Here is a 21,363-nt window from a genome sequence, read left to right on the forward strand (position 1 = left end):
GTCTAACACATTTATGCTATTCAAATGTAATTGTTTTTTTGTTTTTGTATTTTTTAGCTGTTGCATGAAGGAGAAGAAATTCCAATTATCTGTTCCATTTTAGCACAAGTAGTTAATGTGCAGATAATAATAGTAATAGTAGATAGTAATAGTAGATAGTGTGGTAACACCATACTGTGACACTCCTAAAAAGAAAAGAATATCAGTGACAAATCTTACCTATGGAAGCAGGTTGTCCCCTGATGACACCATTCTTTGTCCTTTCTTCCCAGTCCAAAACTTCTTTATATATCAACTCTAAAACACACATTACATCAAGTTAAATATCAGAATATATTTCTTTCTCAGTGCACCTGTGCACTGCAGCGTTCATCGTGTAAGAAGCTGACAAGAAATGATCACACCTCAAATGTGAATCCCATTTATAGCCGTGTGAGAATGAAGTGCATTTAGAGCATTGGATACAAGAAAGAAAAGCATTTTCTGTTTTACTCTATGGTGTCCCACAGGGATCAATTATGGGTCCACTGATATTTTACTTATTTGTGTATTTATAATGCCACATTCATAATTCAGTCCCTAGCCTTGCTTTGGTTTACTTCAGTCTTTAATTTATATTTTGACAGTTTGACTAATAATGGGATTACATTTTTATATAATGCAATTACAATATTAAACAATGTTATCAGATATCACATTTCCCCTATATAAAAAAATCACATTTGTACCTTTCCACTCTTCAACCGTGTGCTCTCTCTCATCCAACTGCTTGTCTGTGATCACTGGTGGAGGCTAAAACAGGATAAATGCACTTGTTAGTATTCAAAAACTTTGAAATAGAAAGTTTCAGGTGGTCTTTTCTGTGTTGTTTATACAGAAGCATAAACCAATACCATAAAAATAAGATCTACAAAGCAAATCAACAAGCTGAACTATTCTCTGCCTTGAAAATATGATGCGGCAGTGCTGTGTCAGATCTAAAAGTGCACTTAAACTATTATGACAGCCGATACCACTTGAGGCTTAAATGACAATAGGGAAGATATCAATGTGCAGTTTTGCTAGTTTTTCCCAAACAGCCCGGAGCCATTTCTGAAGAAGCACTGGACTGTCAAAATAACTGTAAACGTGTTTTGACAATTCTGTTTTGAAGTTAAAAGGTAGTATTTCTCAAACTCAAATGTACTAGAGTAGAATGCATTTTAATAATGGTCTGAGTGTTAAACTAATTTTGTTGCAGAATAATTTGTGCTGATTAATTATCACATTATTAAAGGTCCTATGTTACACTATTTTATGATTCATGCTGTAATGTTGTTTCCTCATCAAAAACATATCCGGAAATGTGTTTTGCTTCATTCACATGATTAACACAAAAACCCATACACTTTCACTAGAATCATTTGTTTTTGAGAAGGTAATAACATTCTAAAACGGGTTAAAGCTCACAAGAATCCATTCTGTGTACCGTATTTTCCGCACCATCGGGCTCACTCATAAGTCTCCAACACCATCAAAAAAACGACTGCGCGCCCCGCAATCCAGAGCGCCCTATACACAAATCCACTCTGGTGTCCCAGCACAACTTCAGTAAACTACAAAGCCGCACCATCCGCAACGCACTCAAACACACACGGAGCAGACAGCGACCGCACAGCGAAAAACACTCGCAGCCACAATCATCACTCCACGCGGACGAGGAACGACCTGAAAAAGCGAGTGCAATGTGCCACTTCTAGACACAACTGAACAACTGAGTCACTGCGAACACACCGACAATCCAGCGGTTCCAGATAGGACCCTCCCTCAATTAAACAAAGCCGAGAGTCACCGTGAACGCGCCAAACATAGTCTGACTGACTCATCCAACTGTTGTGTTTCGTTTAAAGTTCAGTGCAGTTTATTTGTGAAAAAAGTTCGAAAATAGACCATTCGATGACTCTATAGTGAGGAAAATACGGTAATATAGAACCTTTAAATCTCTGAAATGGAAGACTGAGTTCATTATATTTTGACTGTGTTCCAGGTTCAATCTCTTATTTTTATGCATTGTGCATCTATAACAGTTTCAACACCTAATTGTAGTAGAGAAATATCCACCACTTCTAAAGAGTCAGTTAATGGGACATTTTAGTCAATATTTTTAGTAGTGGTACTTACAGCTTCTACTTCACTTGGGTCGTACCACACGTTAATGTAGGGATGTTGTAGAGCTTCATCCACTGAGATCCTTTTTGATGCATCTATTACCAGCATTTTGGATAGGAGGTCTCTGGCTTGGCTCGCTACAAATACAAAGTAGAAAGGGGTAAATGTTTAGCTTTGAAGAAATACAAACAGTGAATGCATAAACAGTACGATTATTTAGATGAGAGAAGTTAAAATCAAATAAATTGTGCCTCAGTAAAATAATCAGTCAGCAATGTTCCCCTACTGTTATGCATAATCGCTGAAAGACTTCGGTTAGTAATTTCACTATGTGTAGTTATCACAATTTTCTCTAGTTTGACAGTTTTGGAGGAGAAGTTCAGATTTCAGATTTACTTTCTGATTAAACACGAGCAGTTTTTAGCAAGCAACCTTGTCTAATTTACACAGTTAATATTTATAATAACAATAACAATATAAAAACAAAGAAAAATATGACAACATTTTGGATAGAATTTCTGTATTGACATTGGATTCCTTTTTAGAACTAATCACTACAAACTGTAACAAATATGCAGCATATGTACTATCCCCCCAACTGAAGTAATAATTAGAAAACCATGAAAACTATACAGCTTGTTTGAATGGAATGTTCCAAATTATGCACACATTTATTATTAATGCTTTTAGTTTGTTAATAGGAAAATAATAAAACATAGTTGAGTATTGTAGACAGCTGCTCTTTGGAGAGGGTTTGAAAATATTTAAGTAGTTGTGTGTAGGGTCAAATCCTAAAAATGTGTAGAAAAATAGCGTTCAAAAGTTCAAAAGCCTTTATTGTATCTTTGCTATTAAGGTTAAAAACATATGCACCAATGCATTTTGTCCAACACAGTCATCATCAGGGCCATAGACTGAATAAAGAAGTGGAAGTGAATTTATTTACGGATAAAATACCAAAATAAAAAACACCAGGATTATGTAGAGTGGGTTAATAATATAATAATAATAATAATACAATTAACATTGTAAGACCAAAATGATGAGGCTCACTGCAGCAGTTGCAGAGAGTGAGGTGACAGTTTTTCAATATAAAGACTTTTGGAGTCAATAGAGCCAAAGCGCCCCCAAGCTCACTTCCTATTTGGAACGCGGCAGCTAGCAGGTTAGCCATGTCCATTTGGCGCAAGGTTCTTTTCAAAGCAGAGTCTCTTGGGTTTTTGTTGTCTGATTTTTTATATGCATTTTTATGATTTTACCCTATAGAGAACCACTTGAACATTTTCACATTTACTTTTATAGAGGTTTTTATTGCTCAAAACATCTTGAAAACCTACTTCATGGAGTTTTAATGCCATATTGTGAAACATTCAAGATGTTTCAATAACATCTCTGAGAAAGTACTTAGCAGACCATCTACCAGAAAAGTTACATAGCGCACCTTTAAGTCTAGGCTGCTTGTCTGGGGGCAGATTCTATTTCTCAATATGATGTGGGAAACTTGGAGTGCACTATAGTGCAGACTCACTGGCAGGCACACACACACACACACACACACACACACACACAGTATGGAAGTGTGTGTAGGGAGCTGTGTGACGTCAAACCCCTATGCCTTTACATTCTTTCCATATAAGACTGTTGTACTTCCATAATGTTAAATACTTCCTTGTGGGGCAGGATGTGAGGGCAGTGTACAATAGAGGGAGGGATCTTTAGATGTGTGAGTGCATAGAACACATTAAATGAGAATAAAACACTTCAAATTCTGTATATTAAAAAGTAAACAAACATACAACTTTTAGTAACCAAATTTCTTCATCAAGCTACTGCGTTTCATTGCATTTTTCAATTATTTGCAATGAAATAAACAGTTTTGTAAAATGCAGTCTTATATCATTTATAAAACTAATGCATACAAAATGTCCATCTTGTTTTGTTGTCCCTCTTTCAACCTATTTGAGATTTGTTGCCATTTCTAATATTCATACATTTCTATGAATATTTAGACTTGCTAAAAGTATTTTGGGTTGCGTTTTGTTTAAACCCTTATTATTAGTCTGTCTATCCCCAAACCTTAAAATAATCTGTTCCACTTTGTGATGTCATGATGCTGTAGTTTTCAAGTGAACAGCTACATTTTGCCTTTAGTTCAGCAGAGATGGACAATTCCAAGCCTGAAATTGTATCTAACGTGAATGGAGTTTACAAACACACACTTCCTGTATTACCACATGACATCACAGGGTGGAACAGAGTGTTTTCAGTTTGAGAGAAGAACTCACCTTAAGTATGCAGGATTTGAGAGTTAAATGTATGAATGAAACAAAACACAACTCCAGGTATGTTTGTGTAATAGTGTAATGTGGGCCCATTAAATTGCTAATTTTAATCCACATTTAAACACAATTTTGATCAGTTCAGAGTTAATTGCTCTCATTAGTTGTGTGTTGTCATTGACATGCTGTATTAACGCACTGTGTATCAAACATGCTCCACGAATTATTGGAAAAGCTCCATTTAAAAGGGCATTGTTTTTGGTGGCACATGCTGTGAGACTTTCTGTCATCGCTCCCTTATCACATGAAAACACTGGAGGTGATTTCTACTGCACCAACAACATGGATTTGAACTGTTGATTTCAGAATCTTGACTAAAACAGTTCCAGATGGATTTGTCACTGTTAATCAAATTCTAATTCAATCAGGATACCGTTGTTTAAAATTATCATTGATCAGTAGGTCTTTTTAATAGAAAAGTATAAAGGATTTAGTTGGACCTGTTGAACACTGCACACACAAATTAAACAGCTACAGCAGAGGTGGTGTTCGTATAATTTGAATAAGTGATGAGTTAACATCTTGAATTTAGAGTTAAAGATCTGCAAATTTCCTTTTCTTCACTTTGCGGTAATTTAGAACATAATGAAACCCAAATGTGAAATGCCATTTAAAAAAAAAAAAAAAAAGATATTTGACTTTTTCTATTATGTGATAAGCAGCTTCTGACAATTTTTTTAATGGTTCTATTCTGGAGGCTCTACTGAATAACTTTTGCACCTACATTTGCATTTAACACTTTGCATGAAAAGTGCCATTATGAATTAATATCCTTCACACGGTTACCTTTTGTTAAATAATAAATTCTCTGCTCATTTTCAGGCTTTAATAATAGATCTTTATCACTAACAGGAAATGGCAGGGATGACCTCAAATAAATGGATGTGCTGCCTTTCATTAGTGGTAGAGTCTTTGGAACAATCAGCTGCTTGTTTTGAAAAACAATACGTTTTTCACTAGAGCTAGACAATTCATAGAATTAATTTGATTAATCTGGGTTTTGAAAATTTGCAAAAATGTGAAATCAAGGGTTATTATGAAACAAGTTTACTCCTGACTTTCTTATTTGCAAAGCAGGGTTATTGTGCAATTACAATTAGATATCTATACAAACGTAATTTAAGGCAGCTTATAATTTATTAAATAAGGCAATACTCTGTATACTGTAGCACCAATAAAGGAAAATTTTATGACAATGGAAACAAACAAAATATTAAAGTTTCCACCTAGAACAATATACAGCCTGAATAAAACTACAATTGCACACAATAATCACAATTATTTCTTCTTAGTCTCTGGTCTTTATAGACATTACTTCTGCCACTATAGTAAAATTTCAAACCACAGAATAAAAATTTTAACACAAAATAATAGCAGTTTCTTTTAGTATTACTATGTAGTCTTATTGTAGTTCTGACCATTCTGGCCAATAGCTTTTTTTTTCTTGAGTATCTACATTTGATAGTTGTTTTAGGATCAGTTAGTAACTGGGTAAATCTATGACAACTCTAATAGATTTCAAAGGCTTATACATAGTGACACAAAAAAACTAAACTAGAGAGAGAGAGAGACAGATAATTCTCCAGGACGATTTTTGTTTTGGCCAACCTACTACCTAAAAATTACAACCAAAGGGGAGTGGGTGATTTTGTAGTGAAGTTATATTGTTTGGGGAAAATAATCAAAATTTGTCAAAAAATAACAGCAGATCTTACTGGCTAAAGAAAACAAAAAACATAGACGTATCTCTAACCTAAATCTCTAACCTAACAAAGGCACCCAAACACTATCATCTCTCCACACAATAGTGAATCCCAGGTGTGTGTGTTACCTTTGAGTTTGTTGTGTTCAGAGTCTGCAGGGAACAGGACGTCTGGGAAGAGCTTTTCAAAGCTGTATCCGGCGTAGCGCGGCCGGTTCTCCACGTACGTGCGTACAGATTGGTTCAGCTTCATGAGGAACTCCTGAGAGGGCGTGCCCAGCTGCTCGATCACCTTGTTCCACTGGTCGATGTCTGACAGGTACGCGGTTAAGGATACTGCGGCGGTGTGCATGGAGGGGTGCGTGGGAGGAGGGCGGGTGGAGATCGGGGTAGGGCTGCACAATTTTGGGAGATGATCTAATAGCAATTTTTCTTATTACTGGGGATTATGATTAGATTTGTGATTTAAGTATCGTAGCATTGTAAACAACTTCATTAGCATTAATATCTGAGAGAAGACTGAAATCTAAATTGATAAACTAATTACATTTGCAGAGTAAAAAAAATGAGGTTGACATTTTTTTGTCATCAGTAACAGGATAATTTGCTGTTTATATTGACATTCTATTAGTTAAAAAATTGTGGTCTATTTGATAATTACACCTATTCAAATTGCAATTTCAATATGACTGATATATTGTGCAGACCTAGTGAGGGGTAAACAAAAACGGCAATCACTGATTGGCCAGAGGTGACAAAGCAAATCTAGTTTCTGCAGTAGAAATAGATGCTTAAATGCCACACTCTAAAAAGGTCAACTACACTGTCCTCTGGGAAAACTACCAAACAAATTAAAACTATGGAACATTTCAATGGCACATGAGGATTGAAAGTGACAATGGAAAATTACTGCATACATCAGTATTTTCTGTTGGGTCAAAAGGAAACAATGAGAACAAAATATTCAATCCAACTAATGATCTACTTTAAACTGATTTACTAAATAAGCTGATAATTAAATAAATCCCATTTAAATTACTTCTACAACAGTAATCTAGAAAAAGGTGCAATTATTGGTATGATACTTTCAGAACTCTGTATTTTTAGCTAAAAAGTAAATCCTAGACCACTGTGTAAGTGTGTACAACAATGCTTGCACCTTTAAAATGTGTAGTTTTATTTCATTTGTACAGAAAGTTAAGACTCATAGAACTGTAGCTATGATCATAACTTCCTAATGTATTAACCTAAAACACAACTATATGTCTCGTAAGAAATGGTGATCCATATTTCTATTCACACATTCGTGTGTAGTAATCACTAATACTATGCACTGCAATTGTGAAATAGGCCATTATAGAGGAAATATTAAGCCAGGGCTGTAAAACTGTGGCTATGGAGGATCACCAACAACTGTGTATGAAATGTATCCAGATGCATTTGAACCAGAATAATCCACTGAAGTTCAAAAATATGAGCAAACACCACAGAGACAGCTCATCATCTGTGCAGGTCCCTCTCAAGGATACGGTCAGTGCCTGGGAACAGCACACTACCCCGGACCATTTCAGCCATGATGCAGCCCACAGACCAGACATCAACTGAAAATGACATGACACCACCCCGTTAGCATGCAGGACAACACAACCAAACACAAACGCAAAAAAGTACAACGTGTGCATGGTGAGGAGTGAAAAACACAACTGAAGATGAGGCATGCAGATGAGGGCTCTCCTATGTTGGCTTCCTATCAGGGCTAAACCATTTTCATAATGCCTACATTTTATTCTGGCCTAATAAAAAGCACCAACAAAGACTTAATTCAGTAAAGATTGTTCTTTTTGTTTCTAATTGCATTGGTTTTGCATTTGCATTAGTCCCATGTACCATCATATAACAATGTGTGAGACCATTCGGGCAAAAGGGAGATACCAATTTATATTTTTTGTTCCAGAGAGCTATTCAATGTTAACTGCAGAGTTTGCCATCTTTGTTTTAAGGAATACCTGTGCCACTAATTTAGATGACCAGTAAAAATTAGATAAGAAACTTAATAATTCATCAAATTTTTGTATGTTTACATGCACAAGAGAAATCTGATTATGCAATGGATTTTTACTACAGAAGCTGTTGTATTTGACAACCAAGTGCATGATTCTCATAATTAACAATAAGAAAGAAATCAGATTACTCACATCAGATGTACATGGCCTTGGACAAGCTAACCAAATTAATTAAGATCTGATTTCTATACCTTTAAAATTAAAAGGACATGCAAACTAAAAATTTATGATTAGTGACTAATTAGAGGGACAATGATCAGAAAAAATTTTGATGATTTTTCAGTTTAAATTACATTTGCTCCTCTGATAACAGATTTAGAGTGTGCATGTAACCACAGCCAGTGTTCATTATCTGATTTCTGGAGTTATCAGATTATTGAAATGTCATATTTCGATCAGATTTTTGGTGTGCACGTGAACATAGCCACTGAATTCAATAAAGTAGGGGGTCTTCAAACTAAAATGGCACAAGTTAAAATGCTACTCCTTATGACAGTTCCTAGTTTTTATATATTTGTAGATGTATAGCCATTCTGAGATGAGTAGCATGCAGATGAATGAGGCCAACTGAAGACATGAGAGTGTTTGTGGAGCCGTTTTAATGCCAGTCACCGCTGCAAGCAGCTCAAGGATACAATCCCTTCCTGGAAAAAGGATTTTGTGGCGCACCATTTCTGCCATAATGCAGCCCACAGCCCAAATGTCCACTACACGCGCGGCAGCAGAGAGAAAGAAGAGCAAAGAGGAGAGAGGAAGAGGAGGAGAGAGGAAGTAGAGGAGAGAGGGAGCAAAGAAAAGAAGCAAGAAGTCAGCTGGAAAAATTAGGGTCAATGTTTTCGGTCAGAAGCACTACGGGTTATAGTGGCATTTTCACCTTGGAGCCGCTGCACTTGGAAAGCAGTTGCATTCTCTGGATTAGGGTTGAATGATTTTGGAAGAATATGTAGGTTGCGCTTTTTCTGATAAGCACTGTGAATGTGATAAGATTGCCAATGTATTTTTAATGATACAATTCTATTCAGAGTTCATATTTTAAAACACATTCAGGAGCACTGACATTTGAGACTGAAATATGACTGCTAAACTGATCCAAGAATCTCATGCATTTCAGAACAAGTTTGCAGAGATCTAAACTACTTTCACAACTTTAAGATATGACATATGATTGATTGCAGGGGAAATTATGTAACTGAAATAACTGCAGTTTTTACAATTGCCAAATTGCGATCACTTGAATTTCCTTCCTATTTTTAAAATTACTGTATGAACTTCAATACAGTATATGAAAGATGGATCAATATTGTTTGGGGCTCAGTATTTATTGTGTAAACTTATATAGAAACTTTTTCTCAATTTGTTTGTAGATCTTTTAAGATGTAGAGAATTGAATAATTAACATCTAAGACTCATCAATAAAACTAAGTACTTAAGTGTTCCATTCTTCTTAATATTTATTGCAGCTTATGCCATTTTGATGATATTGTAAATTTAACAAAGATTTATTGGAATTATCCTGCTTTATCGTGTCAGTCTTATAAAGTGGTTTCAATATTATTGTTTATCTTAAAGGTGCACTGTGTAACTTTTTGGTTGGGGTGTCCATCACCTGCTTGTTTCTATGGATATGTCATTCCTCTGCCTGGAATGTTTCACAGTATGACATGAAACAGCTCTACCTTACATTTTAGATGCAAAGTTTTAATGCCATACTGTAAAACATTTCAGACAAAGCAATAACATCTATGAAGAAAAGTATTTGATGGACCTTCCACTAGAGAAGTTACACAATGCATCTTTAATATTTGTAACAATATATCACGCTTCAGATTGTGTTCTAGTGACAGACCTATTCCATACGGTACATTAGAGAGAAGTGATTTGTAAGCAGGAGCGCCCGGTTCCTCTGCTGAAACATGCAAAAGTGCCTGTGTTCTGTGGCTGCCCTCTTAATAAAACATCAAACACATGCTGAAGCTCTCCGCACACAGGAAGTCCGCCACATGCTCCCCGATGGTGACCTTTACCGGAGCAGTGTGTGCGTGTTTGTGTGTTTGTGTGTGAGGGAAGGTGCTGTGCACATAGGGGTGGGCCGTGCAGCAGCATGGGCCAATCAGCTGCTGGCACTCACCGTTGGCCTGGTAACCCATGCCCAGGATGACCTCCGGTGCGCGGTAGTAGCGGGTCACCACATAAGGAGTCATGAGGAGACCCGTGGCCGCTGTCCGGGCCAAACCGAAGTCCAGGATCTTCAGTGTACAGTCGGATTTGACCACGATGTTACTGGGCTTCAGGTCCTGTCAGAGAATACAGAGAGATATTTTGTTTACTATGAGTGAATTGAATGATTAGACATGTGCAGATCTCTATTCCAGGTGGGATCTATAAAGCATGTAAGATTTTGATAAGTAAGGTACTGATACTGGTAGGAAGGGAATATTTTGCGCCGCAAGAGAGGATTGCTAGTTTATTTTAATCTAAATCACAATTTGACAAGGACACAATTAGGATAATTAGCAAAGGCAGTAGATTTTGAAGTACGGTAACTTCCTTCAGAAAACAAAACATCTTATTCTGGATAAAACTGTTAATCCCGTAGTTTAGATCTGTAAAAACATGTTCTGAAATGTGTTTCTTATATTAGTTTGTCAGTTTGCATAATTGCATAACTTTCAAACAGAATGGTATTACTTAAACACAAATTGCAAATCTAAAGCCATTGTTTGTCAGAAATACAATTAAATCCAGCCACTGATATGAGTTAGAAGGGGCTAGAAGAAATAGTGCTAGGTGTGAACATGAGCACTCTGTCCACTGTCTGCATCCAAATATAAAGCGCTTTATGGTCCACAAGCCAGGAATTGAGCTGTTAGCATGCTAGTTGTTAGCATTACTGGAACACTCTCCCCTCTAGACTCTCATTGCGGTAAATAATTAGGATGCTAGGAATACATTAAGAAAGTCAGGAATACCTTTGGACTGCAGCAAACTGCAAATGAATTAGTTTCTGTTTACCATGTTTTTAAGACAGTAAAAATAAGCTACAGCCCTTTTAACTGATACTTCACAGTCTACTATTTTGTGAAGGAAAACTCACATTTTGAACTGGCATTAGATTCCATACAATACATCTCAAAAGCATACATACAAACATTAATATTTGCTGTTTTTACTCAGAGGAGTTAGTAATAAAAGCAATACGGCTAAACTAGCTGAAAAAACAGACTCTTTTATGCTAGCCTTGCTGCTTTGAGCAGAATTCCAAATACCACCTTTATACCACATAAGGTCAGTGTCCTTAAAGCACAAAAGGTGAATCAGCCCTGAAACACTTATCTCCACCCTTTCAGATAAAACTGTCTAGACTCATCAAACTGAACAGTAGTGAAATAGCTTCTGGGGGCTGTGCAGATATCGGAGCATGTCACATAATTATATGTATTGTATCTGTTGTATCGCACACAACAGACTGATTTGAATACGCGGTGATGGGTGACTCAGTGCATCTTTCACCTTGACAAAATGAAAAGTTTGTGTGTAGACTCTGGTTGATGGAGCAGAGATGGCGGTGCTGCCTGTGGCTCCATTAGTTCTGGCTGACGGAGCTTTATCTGCGTTAAGTAGAGTCTGAGTGGAACATTCACTGGAGAAGACACTACATTGTAGCTTTGAACAATGGGAAGAAGTGTAACGAGAATTCAAACTGCCACTTTAGAGGCCTCATGACTAAATTTGTGTTTTTGTTTCGTCAAGGATTTCTGTGTAGATTATTGTGCCACTGGCAATTCTTTATTTAAAAACCATTTGTGGAATACAAAATGTATTTTGAGGCCTACATTTAATGGGCTCATATTTTGCTATTTCCCGATCTACGATATATAGTAATGTGTCCTCATCAAAAGCATACCTGGAGTTGTGTTCTGTTCCACCTTGCGATGTCATGTGGCAATACAGGAAGTGCTCCACTGTGTTTTTAAACTCCATGCTAGATTTCACTGGAATAATTTTTTGCGCATTACATATGTCACAATCAAATGGCAGCGATTGGTTAAATAAAAAAGTACCCCCCTACAGTTAAGAGAATGAATTCTAATGCTGCAAGGTCAGGCGGTTTCCTTGAAGTGAAACCGGCTGACGAATCAGGCTAGTTTTATACTGCAATATAACAATACTTTCCAGTCGTACACACTAATCGAATACCCTGCAGAAGCCAGCAGACCTTGTCCTTCTCAGTGAAGCGAGTAATACATCTGTGAATGTGTGTGCGTGAATCCAGGTTTGTGTGTTTTACCCTGTGGATGATGCCAGCCGCGTGCAGGTGTTTGATCCCACAGAGCATCTGGTACAGCAGGTAGGACAGCCTCTCGTGGTCCAGCTCCATCTGGATCACTTGACAGAGGTTAGCATCCATCAGCTCCATCACCAGGTACCTGCAGCACACAACAGTACAAATGAGCTGGGATGGCAATATTGAAATGCCTGTACGATGAATGCTTGTTGAAAAACAGAATTGCAACTAGATTTTGTAAGGAGCTTTTAGAGATAAGAAAAAATACTCAATACTAATTCTGATAACACATGGAAAATAAAAATACCAGTTTACGTGCTCTTATACTCCATCTGATACAGCTCAAAATTATTCTAACTCTATTCAGGAAAGGTTCGTCTTTGTCCTGTGAATTTTTTTATATCGATACCTGCTCAAATGAATATCTGGTTTTGATATCCGTTTTGATTTGTATCCAATTTTTGATACCTACTTGAAGATTTTTTCTAAATGCTTCAGCACAAGTACAGATAAATGATAAAAGCAGCTTAGGGTCAAAATGAGGCCGCTGTGTGCTGTCTTGATGTAATAATTATAAAGCATGTTAAACCCCTTACTCAAAACAATCTGACATTCACTTAAGGTATTTCTATACAAAATTGATGGTCATCTTGGCAGAGCTTGTTTTATTGGATCATCTCTGTGTGCAGTGTATCAGCCAATTACACCCCAGTTAGGTACTCTAAAGCAGGAATCTAGCTCAAGATCTGAAATAGGGTCCCCGGGCACTAAAGCAAGGTAACCGACTGCTCAAACAGGTTGCCCCAGTGCACTAAATCAAATGTCACATGCAGAGAATGTTTTTCTGCAATAAGTACATGTCAGCTTACATCTTACTGCATGAAATGTACTACTTTTTAAAGGGGCCCTGTGTAACATTTCTGTTAGGGCAGGGGGCTCTGTTGGTCTCTAAGGAAATGTTATTGCTTTGCAGAGAAAATTCCACATTATAGCACTTAAGTCATTCATCTTTAAATTACTGGTTTAAGGAAACATGTCCCTATTGTGAAAGGGCTCGCCTATCCACAAATCTGACCTGTCACTTGACCTGGTGATGGAATCTTCTTGTCTCCACTGAGATAGACAAGTTAAATGCCGCACTGTGGAGCATTTCAGCATCTCCAGGTTTAAGTTGTGGACTATAAGTAGTGTAGTCACAATTCTAACATTTCAAACTTGATTTCTGATATTAAGGAATAAACTAGATACTTAAAACAGATTCCAATGCCATATTAAAAACACTCTTTATTTAGACAATAGAATAGCATTAAATCATAGTACTTTCTTTTATATTACCATGCAGTCTTATATAGGTGTAGGTTCCACAGTGGTCCATGGGCATATACTAACCTAGGTGCTCTTACACTTGTTCTGATACAGCTCAACACAAAAAATTCAAACTGAAATATTATTAAAAATTTGTATTCATGTGGAGTCTACATTTTACAGCATTCCTTAAGTGGGTATAATGTTAGGCCAATGTGTGATACAAGCAGATCTTTCCAAATCTGTGCTGTGCTGTGCTCTGTGACATTTAACCAGTGACAACCTCTGTCTCCCCCAAACTGTGATCAAGACATGTTTCCTGGCAGCTGTTACATCACCTCTCCTTCCCTTCAACAAGCAAACTTCTAACACGTCTCTCTCGCTAAATATACCCTCAGAGTCCTCTGCACTGAAATGCTAAAGTTCGCCGTATATAGTCTAATCATGAGCAAAACCTGCCTGTGGAATCTTCTCAAATGTCACTGGAATACAATGAGCATTTGTGGCCACTTGGTAACTGCTTTTCTGTTTTCTATCTGAGTCCAATCCCCGCAGCCATGATTTGTGTGGTTTGCCTTTTCGCTCTGATCTGCAGGAGCAGTGATGCCAGTGCGCTCCCGGCCCCAGTGTCTCGGGATAGCATTATTAATTGCATTTGTTTCTGTGATCTGCTGCAAACATAGACAAGCACAACATGGCCGGTCTCTATTGGCTTTGATGTACAAACTGAATTGAAGGAAGAAATGCCAGAGATGATCGATTAGCCAAAGTGTGTTCAAAAGGACTGGGGCAAAATGGCAAGGTTCTGTTGTCTGGTAATAAGAATGAATTAAAGTCGCCCGTGGCGATGATGGCCCCCTGGTGTGCATGCTCCTCCCACGTGACCGGCATGCTATTGTCCCTTGACGTCAGCTGACCAGGCCCACAGATTAGAAAAATCACACAGTGCACCTTTAAATGCTTTTTTTTGTATCTATGCACCCCTTCTAATCAACTGTGAAAAATACTCCAAGTCCGTAATACTTTTTTTTTGCTTTTAGTCATTTATATAATTTAATACCCGAATATGGTAGAAGTCCAGTAATGTCTATGGCAGGGGGCTCTACCATGTACACTTATCACACGCTTTATAGTGTATTATATTAAGGTCGAGATCACGCATTAGTGATGCTAATTTCAGCACGATTGGACTATGCCTATATGTGTACGATTTTATATTTTTGGGGGGAGTCTTGTGCCCCTGCTGGCCAACAGTGAAAAATGCTCCATGCCAATAATATATATTTTTTTGCTTGTAGTCATGCATAGAATTCAATCCCCAATTTTGGTACATATCTGATAATGCTGACATTTCATGTCTATGGTAGGGGGTGCTATAGTGTCACCCCAATTCAGGAGGTGAAAAATGTGAGAAAAAAATGTAAGAAGAAACTGGCAAAGAACAACAGGAAGAACTCAATGAGATGTTTTTGAGAAGTTATTGTGAACTTGTGGTGAGACTGATCAAATAATTTCTCTCATTCTTAGAGTAGAACATTTTTAAAGGGCCTATATTATGCTATATTGTGATCTATATTATAATGCTGTTTCCTCATCAAAAACCTCCACACACCTTCACTAGAATCATTGGGATTATTTCAACCCTGAAATTGCCTATATCTACTGAATAAAAAGTAAAAACATTTCACCTAGAAAACAATTGCTTCATGATATCACAAGGTTGGAACAGCATTCTGAGCTTGAGTGATGTAGACAGACTAATAATAAATGATTATTCAAATGTCTGTAAATGTTTGACATATCTCCAGGTATGTTTTTGTTGAGGGAACATTTGAACAAGCCTTAAAGCTCACAGGGGTTAATTTTGCATAATATAGGCCTTTTAAATATTTTTCAGAATTGTATAGCATATACAGTAATCATATTAAAGGTGCACTGTGTAATAAAATGTAATGTTCAGGTCTTCCATCTGCTAACCCCTATGAAGTTGCTTGGCTTGAATGTAGCACAACAGGGTATTAAACCATCTTTAGCAGCTACCATCTGCAAGTAACCATTTTGCATTTATTCAATTACAGGTGTTTTTAACCCAAAAAATACATTCAAGTTGAGAATGGGGTCGCCTTTCCACAGATCCAACCCGTAACCTTCAAAGAAATAGATACAATAAATGCCATGCTGTGGAAAATTACAGGCAAAGCAATAACATGGTGCACAACATGAAAGAAAATAAAATTTAATAGAACTGTAGATGGAAAATCTTGTCCAAATTATTTTTTGTTTGTTATAATTTTTTATTAAGAAAACATCTCATTTAGAATGTAGCACATTCTAAAAAGCACAATAAACAGGCCATTACAAAAGCATTATAGCAGTTTGGGGAATCCTCACTTGCTCCTTTTTGTTTCATTTCAATTCCAGTCTATAACCAGAGATGAGCTTTAAAACGCATATTTGTTCTTCTCTGCTATAACCGACCCCCTGCTTGGACTAAACAGGCTTGATAAGACAATATAAGAAGAAAATATCATCCAAGCCCCCCACATGTCATATCCTGTTCTACTGATCTTGTGAGCATGGAGTATACATCTGTCTTCACAAAATACTCACACATCTTGGAACTCCTCCAGCGTCTTCTGCGGTGTGAATACATTTAATAGACCGATTATCTGTGAAAACAGCAAGAAAGCCCTGGTTAATTCCGTGGATTCTCTGGGAAGGAAGAGACCAGAATTAAATCAATTACTGGGTTTATATGCTAGTAGGGCTGAGTGCAGAATACAGATGGGTGATCTAGCCTACTCTACATCCACAAGCCATTAGTCCAGTGAAGTTTATTTGGTCTGGATACTTGATTATTTAATCCAGTACATGTGTTTGGGACCAAAGTTTAGTTTAGGTTTTGGCGCCGTCGTTCTATCCGTGGAGGCAGGATGATGGTACCATCTACAGCCCGAGTTTGAAAGCAAAAATAAACCAGTAAACCGGGGACAAGGGGGCCTTTTCACTCTCACACACGTGGGCTACTGAGACTTTTTATTTATTTACCACTGAATACTTTCATCAATATTGGCCCTATCGGTGTAAAAGAAAACTGGGACAGAGTTTACAGTGCCCACTGAAGGGGAAACTTTCACAGGATTGTTCTCCACTTCTGAACACAAACGTTGTGGTATGAGATCTCATCACATCCCTACAACAAGATGATATTTCCATTCACTTTTTTTTTTTTTTTTTTCCCCTTGGCCTACAACCAAGGCACATATTAGCACATTTTTGAAGGATTATTACCTGCAGAAATGTAAACTCAGTCATTCAAGCATTTTGTAGTATTTAACATAAGATTTATTTCTGCTTTATTGTGCTGATAAGAATGTTAGGGCAGATACAAGTAGGTTTTGACCAATTCTGTGCTTGCTGCAGTTTAGGAAGCACTCCCATTGGCCGTTTATTTTCTGCTGCAGGTCAATCAATGAATCAATATTGCACTAAAAGATCCATTTGAATTCTACCTTAAAGGGAAGAGAGCAATTACATCAACTTAAAGAGCAAAACTTAACAAGAAGCATTTGAGAGCTTAGGTTGATAAATTTATTTTCTTAGGAGCTGTCAGATTGCTAATGCTATTGCTATCCCCCATAGCAGAGTGCATAATAAATAATCATAAAGTAAGGATGACTAATAAATCTCAGGAAAAGGTTGCAACGTTTTAGCTGACTGCTTTAACTCCTAAAGCAAAGTGCCTAGCAGAGATTAAGTACGTCAGGGACAAACTAATACAATACAAGGGACGGACTAAAATTAGGTTCAAGTTCACTTTTATTTTTTCTGTGATTGTTATTTTGTATTTGCATGTCTGTTTAATAAAAAAGGTAAAGAGGATAAGGGCTTGCTGGTTCAAATTGGCCAGGATAAGATTAAAGAAGAAACCTTGATTTGTCCCGCAATGGAAAAATTTCAATTACAAGAAAAGTAGTAAAATAAGAAACTCGTGAACACTTTTTAATTTTTTGAGACTGTTACACTATTGTTACCTCCTCAAAACAAACCTGGAGTTGTGTTTTGTTTCATTCGCACATGTTTGAGAAACTGTTATTAGTCAATCTATACCTCCAAAGCTTAAATGCCTTTGACCTTGTGACGTCATATAGTGGTAGTTTAAATTAACTTCTGTCTTTTACCTTTTATTCAGTAGAGATTGAAATTGAAATTATGGAGATGATTCTTGTGTATGGAGTTTAAAAACACAGTGGAGCACTTCCTGTATTACCACATGCCATCATCACAAGGTGGAGTGTTTTCTGTTTCAGAGAAGAACTCAGCCTAAATGTGCAATGTTTGTGTGTTAAACATGTGTGATTAAAACACAACACAACTCCAGGTCCTGTTTTTGATGAGAAAACATTACAACATAGATCAGAAAATGGCATAATCAAAAATATAAGAGTGTAGTTTCATTTTATTTATAAGAAAAAACAATCCAAAAAATAACATAATATAATCAACATAATAATCTCATTTCCTCCTGCATGTCCGTGACAGCATTAGCAGCTACACGGCATCCAGCAAACGAACAGGCGTGTTTGTGTTTATGGTAGGAAACTCATTATGCATGTGGGGGCTGACTCACTGTGGACTCAGCACTCACAAATTGGAAATGCTACAGATTATCGCTGCAGATTATTGTGGGGAAGATACTGCTATATATCAATATTTAATACTGCAAACACAACAGAGGTTTTTGTGGATGTTACAATGTTAAGTGCTTTTATTGTTGATCTTGCACTTCGAGAGGGTTCTTATTTAGATGAGCAGTGTGGAAAAATATTGAAGTTTAGATTTTTGTGGAGAGACCGATATATCAGCTGGCCGATATGGGCGCTTGTGGACACATATCGGCTATCAGCCTAAATCTTGCCGATATGGGTTGATCATCCACGTGGGCATGTTATACCTCGTTATAAAGCTTAGACTCTCTATATTACGTCCATTTAATCCAATTTACAGACAGATAAATGTCCTACTATGTGGCACCTCATTAATATTTATTTGTGGAGTAATTTGTGCCTGTGACGCCGTACTGCCCCTGAACGCACCCCCAAGTCACGTCACTCACGTACGCTTGTCTACAAAAAAAATTCTCTTAAGACCTTTAAGACATGTTGGAATATTGTTACATCACACACAACATACCTGGAGTTTTGTTTTTCTCACATGTTTGTTTTTATTAGTTACTACATCCCCTAGCCTAAATATACTGGATTTGTGTGTTAAACATGTGTGAATGAAATACACATTCCGTCAGTCTGTCCCAGGGCAGCTGTGGCTACAGTAGTAGCTTGCCATTAGGGAGCGTGGAGTGAATGAACAATGAACTGCAAAACGGAGGAAACAACATTATAACAGATCAGAAAATAGCATTGTTTGGGCCCTATAACTAAATTCGGGCTCTCACTTAGAAGTTATTTTGTCAAATACAGCTTTGGACAGCAGTGGCACAGTGGTTTAAGTGGTCTGTCAGCAGTTCAACCACCTCTCCGATTAGCGCGTGCAGTATGTGCTAATGTATGAATGTGGTGTGGTGAGTGAGTGGTGGTGGTCGGAGGGGCCGATGGTGTAGATTAGCAGTCTTATTTCCATCACCCTTATAACCTTATTTGGAAGTTAATTTTTTGTTTTGTTTTCATCAACTCTTTTGCAAATATTTTAAAATAATAAACAACATAACTAACTATTTGAGTAAAAATAGTCTTTCCCCAGTACAAATATAATGTACATGCATCTTTGTAAGTGAAAACATGTCCACTGTGCGCTGTCTGCATCTAATTACAAGCATTTTATTATCCAATAATAATGAAGTGTGTGTTAGCATGCTAAATGTTGTTAGCTTCACCGTCAAGGAAAACCTCCCCTCTGGTCCCTGATAGTTGTGAAAAGCACTAGTAAACTCATCGTGGTAAATAATTGGGATTCTCACAACACATAAGGGAAGTGAGGTATTCCTAACTTTGGTCCACTACAAACAAAGTTCTGTTTTTTAACAGTAAAAATCAAAGATATAAAAGAGTACAGTGGGTTTAAGTGGTTAGGTCACTTAGCATATTGTGTATATTTTACCAAATTGATTAAAATCCCAAGCTAAAATGTGCCCCCGATTCCCAGCCCTCATTCTGAAAGTGCAGTTGTGAATAGGTTCTTACGTTCTTGTGGTTGACACATTTCATCAGCACCAGCTCTCTGTAGGCCCGCTTGGCATGGGTCTGGTTCTGAAAGGGCCGGCTCAGCTTTTTGATGGCTACGTTCCTCTCCAGGTTGTGGTCATAGGCTGAACTGTAGAAAGAGAGAAGACACATTCACACAGTCAGCTCATTATCTTAACTGCTACATAAAGACTCTTTCACTAACACAGCTCAATCACAGCCATTAGACTGATAAGGAAACCAAGAGCATCTCCACACAGACATGCACAAGCTTCTACAACAGTTTTTTTCTGATGAGAAATGCAAATTGACTGAGTTACATTGTGGACTAATAAAATAACCTTTATACAAACACCATTTTTACACTAGTAGTTGATTTTTCCAACCATTTTTAACAACTCCCCTGAAAACAATTCTTTATCTCAGCAGGACTATCCTGGTTAAATAAAGGTCAAGAAACAAATAATATAACTACCAATGGCATTGGTTAACAATGGTAATCAAATGAAAACATTAACTAATAAAACTATTTTAACCCATAACATTACCTGTGTAAGTTTCTAAAACTAAGACAAGCTTCAAAATGCAGACCATTCTTGGGAGTAATGGTTCAACATCGCCCAGCTTGATGACTCTTTGCCCCCCTTAGTTAGGGACATCTTTAATAGTATGTGATCAAAAGCCATAACCCAGCATATTCACAGAATTGCTGAAGCAGTGGGACGTGTCTTAGCTTCTGCTTGAATTGCAAATCTCATATTGATTTGTGCAAACTAAATGTAACAAGTTCATCAACAGGAATTCATCACTCCAAATGAGTAATCTCTAGTGTATGAGAATGCTGGAACAATGCTAGGTGCTACAAATGTTAGCATACAAATAGAACATCATTATTTACACCAGCTTATCCTGAAAGTGATCCAGGCAGGCTGTACAGCTCTCTCCAAGCCAAACAGATCCACAGGAAACACAATCGCACTCTGCACTGACAACAAACACTACATTATGCATTAATCCCCGATGCACTCTCTATTATTTCATCTTAGCTCCAAAAACAGCTGACCCAGAATGTTACGAGTGTGGTATAAACTTCACCAGGAAGACTCTTTCAGCCAATCACACAAGACATCACAACAGACTAGAATCCCTATAGATTTGCTGACCTGGTTTATGGTTAACATCTCTATAATTATTGGTCTTATTCATATGAAACACTAAGACAAAGTTCAACATCTTCACTGTCAGCATAAATAAACAAAAGTGAAATTCTTTTTTACACAATATGTTCAGTGGTGTCACAAGACATGATTGTTTATTGAGC

At 37.2% G+C, this 21,363-nt stretch overlaps 1 protein-coding gene across 1 annotated transcript in view; it reads right to left on the reverse strand.

Moving 5' to 3' along the window:
• The window catches only part of mapk8b (mitogen-activated protein kinase 8b), a 37,976-nt gene that overhangs the window by 7,268 nt on the left and 9,345 nt on the right, over window positions 1-21,363 (reverse strand). The window contains exons 3-11 of the mRNA XM_020924412.2: window positions 20,043-20,172; window positions 16,453-16,511; window positions 12,541-12,679; window positions 10,381-10,546; window positions 7,719-7,790; window positions 6,319-6,501; window positions 2,161-2,285; window positions 729-792; window positions 220-297 (exon numbers count right to left, since the gene is read on the reverse strand). Of these exons, the coding sequence (XP_020780071.1) occupies window positions 220-297; window positions 729-792; window positions 2,161-2,285; window positions 6,319-6,501; window positions 7,719-7,790; window positions 10,381-10,546; window positions 12,541-12,679; window positions 16,453-16,511; window positions 20,043-20,172 (1,016 nt within the window). The remainder of the gene's footprint in view (window positions 1-219; window positions 298-728; window positions 793-2,160; window positions 2,286-6,318; window positions 6,502-7,718; window positions 7,791-10,380; window positions 10,547-12,540; window positions 12,680-16,452; window positions 16,512-20,042; window positions 20,173-21,363) is intronic.

This window comes from Boleophthalmus pectinirostris, unplaced genomic scaffold (assembly GCF_026225935.1).
Source record: "Boleophthalmus pectinirostris isolate CB_2022bp ecotype Guang Dong unplaced genomic scaffold, ASM2622593v1 HiC_scaffold_14, whole genome shotgun sequence".
Lineage (NCBI taxonomy): Eukaryota > Metazoa > Chordata > Actinopteri > Gobiiformes > Gobiidae > Boleophthalmus > Boleophthalmus pectinirostris.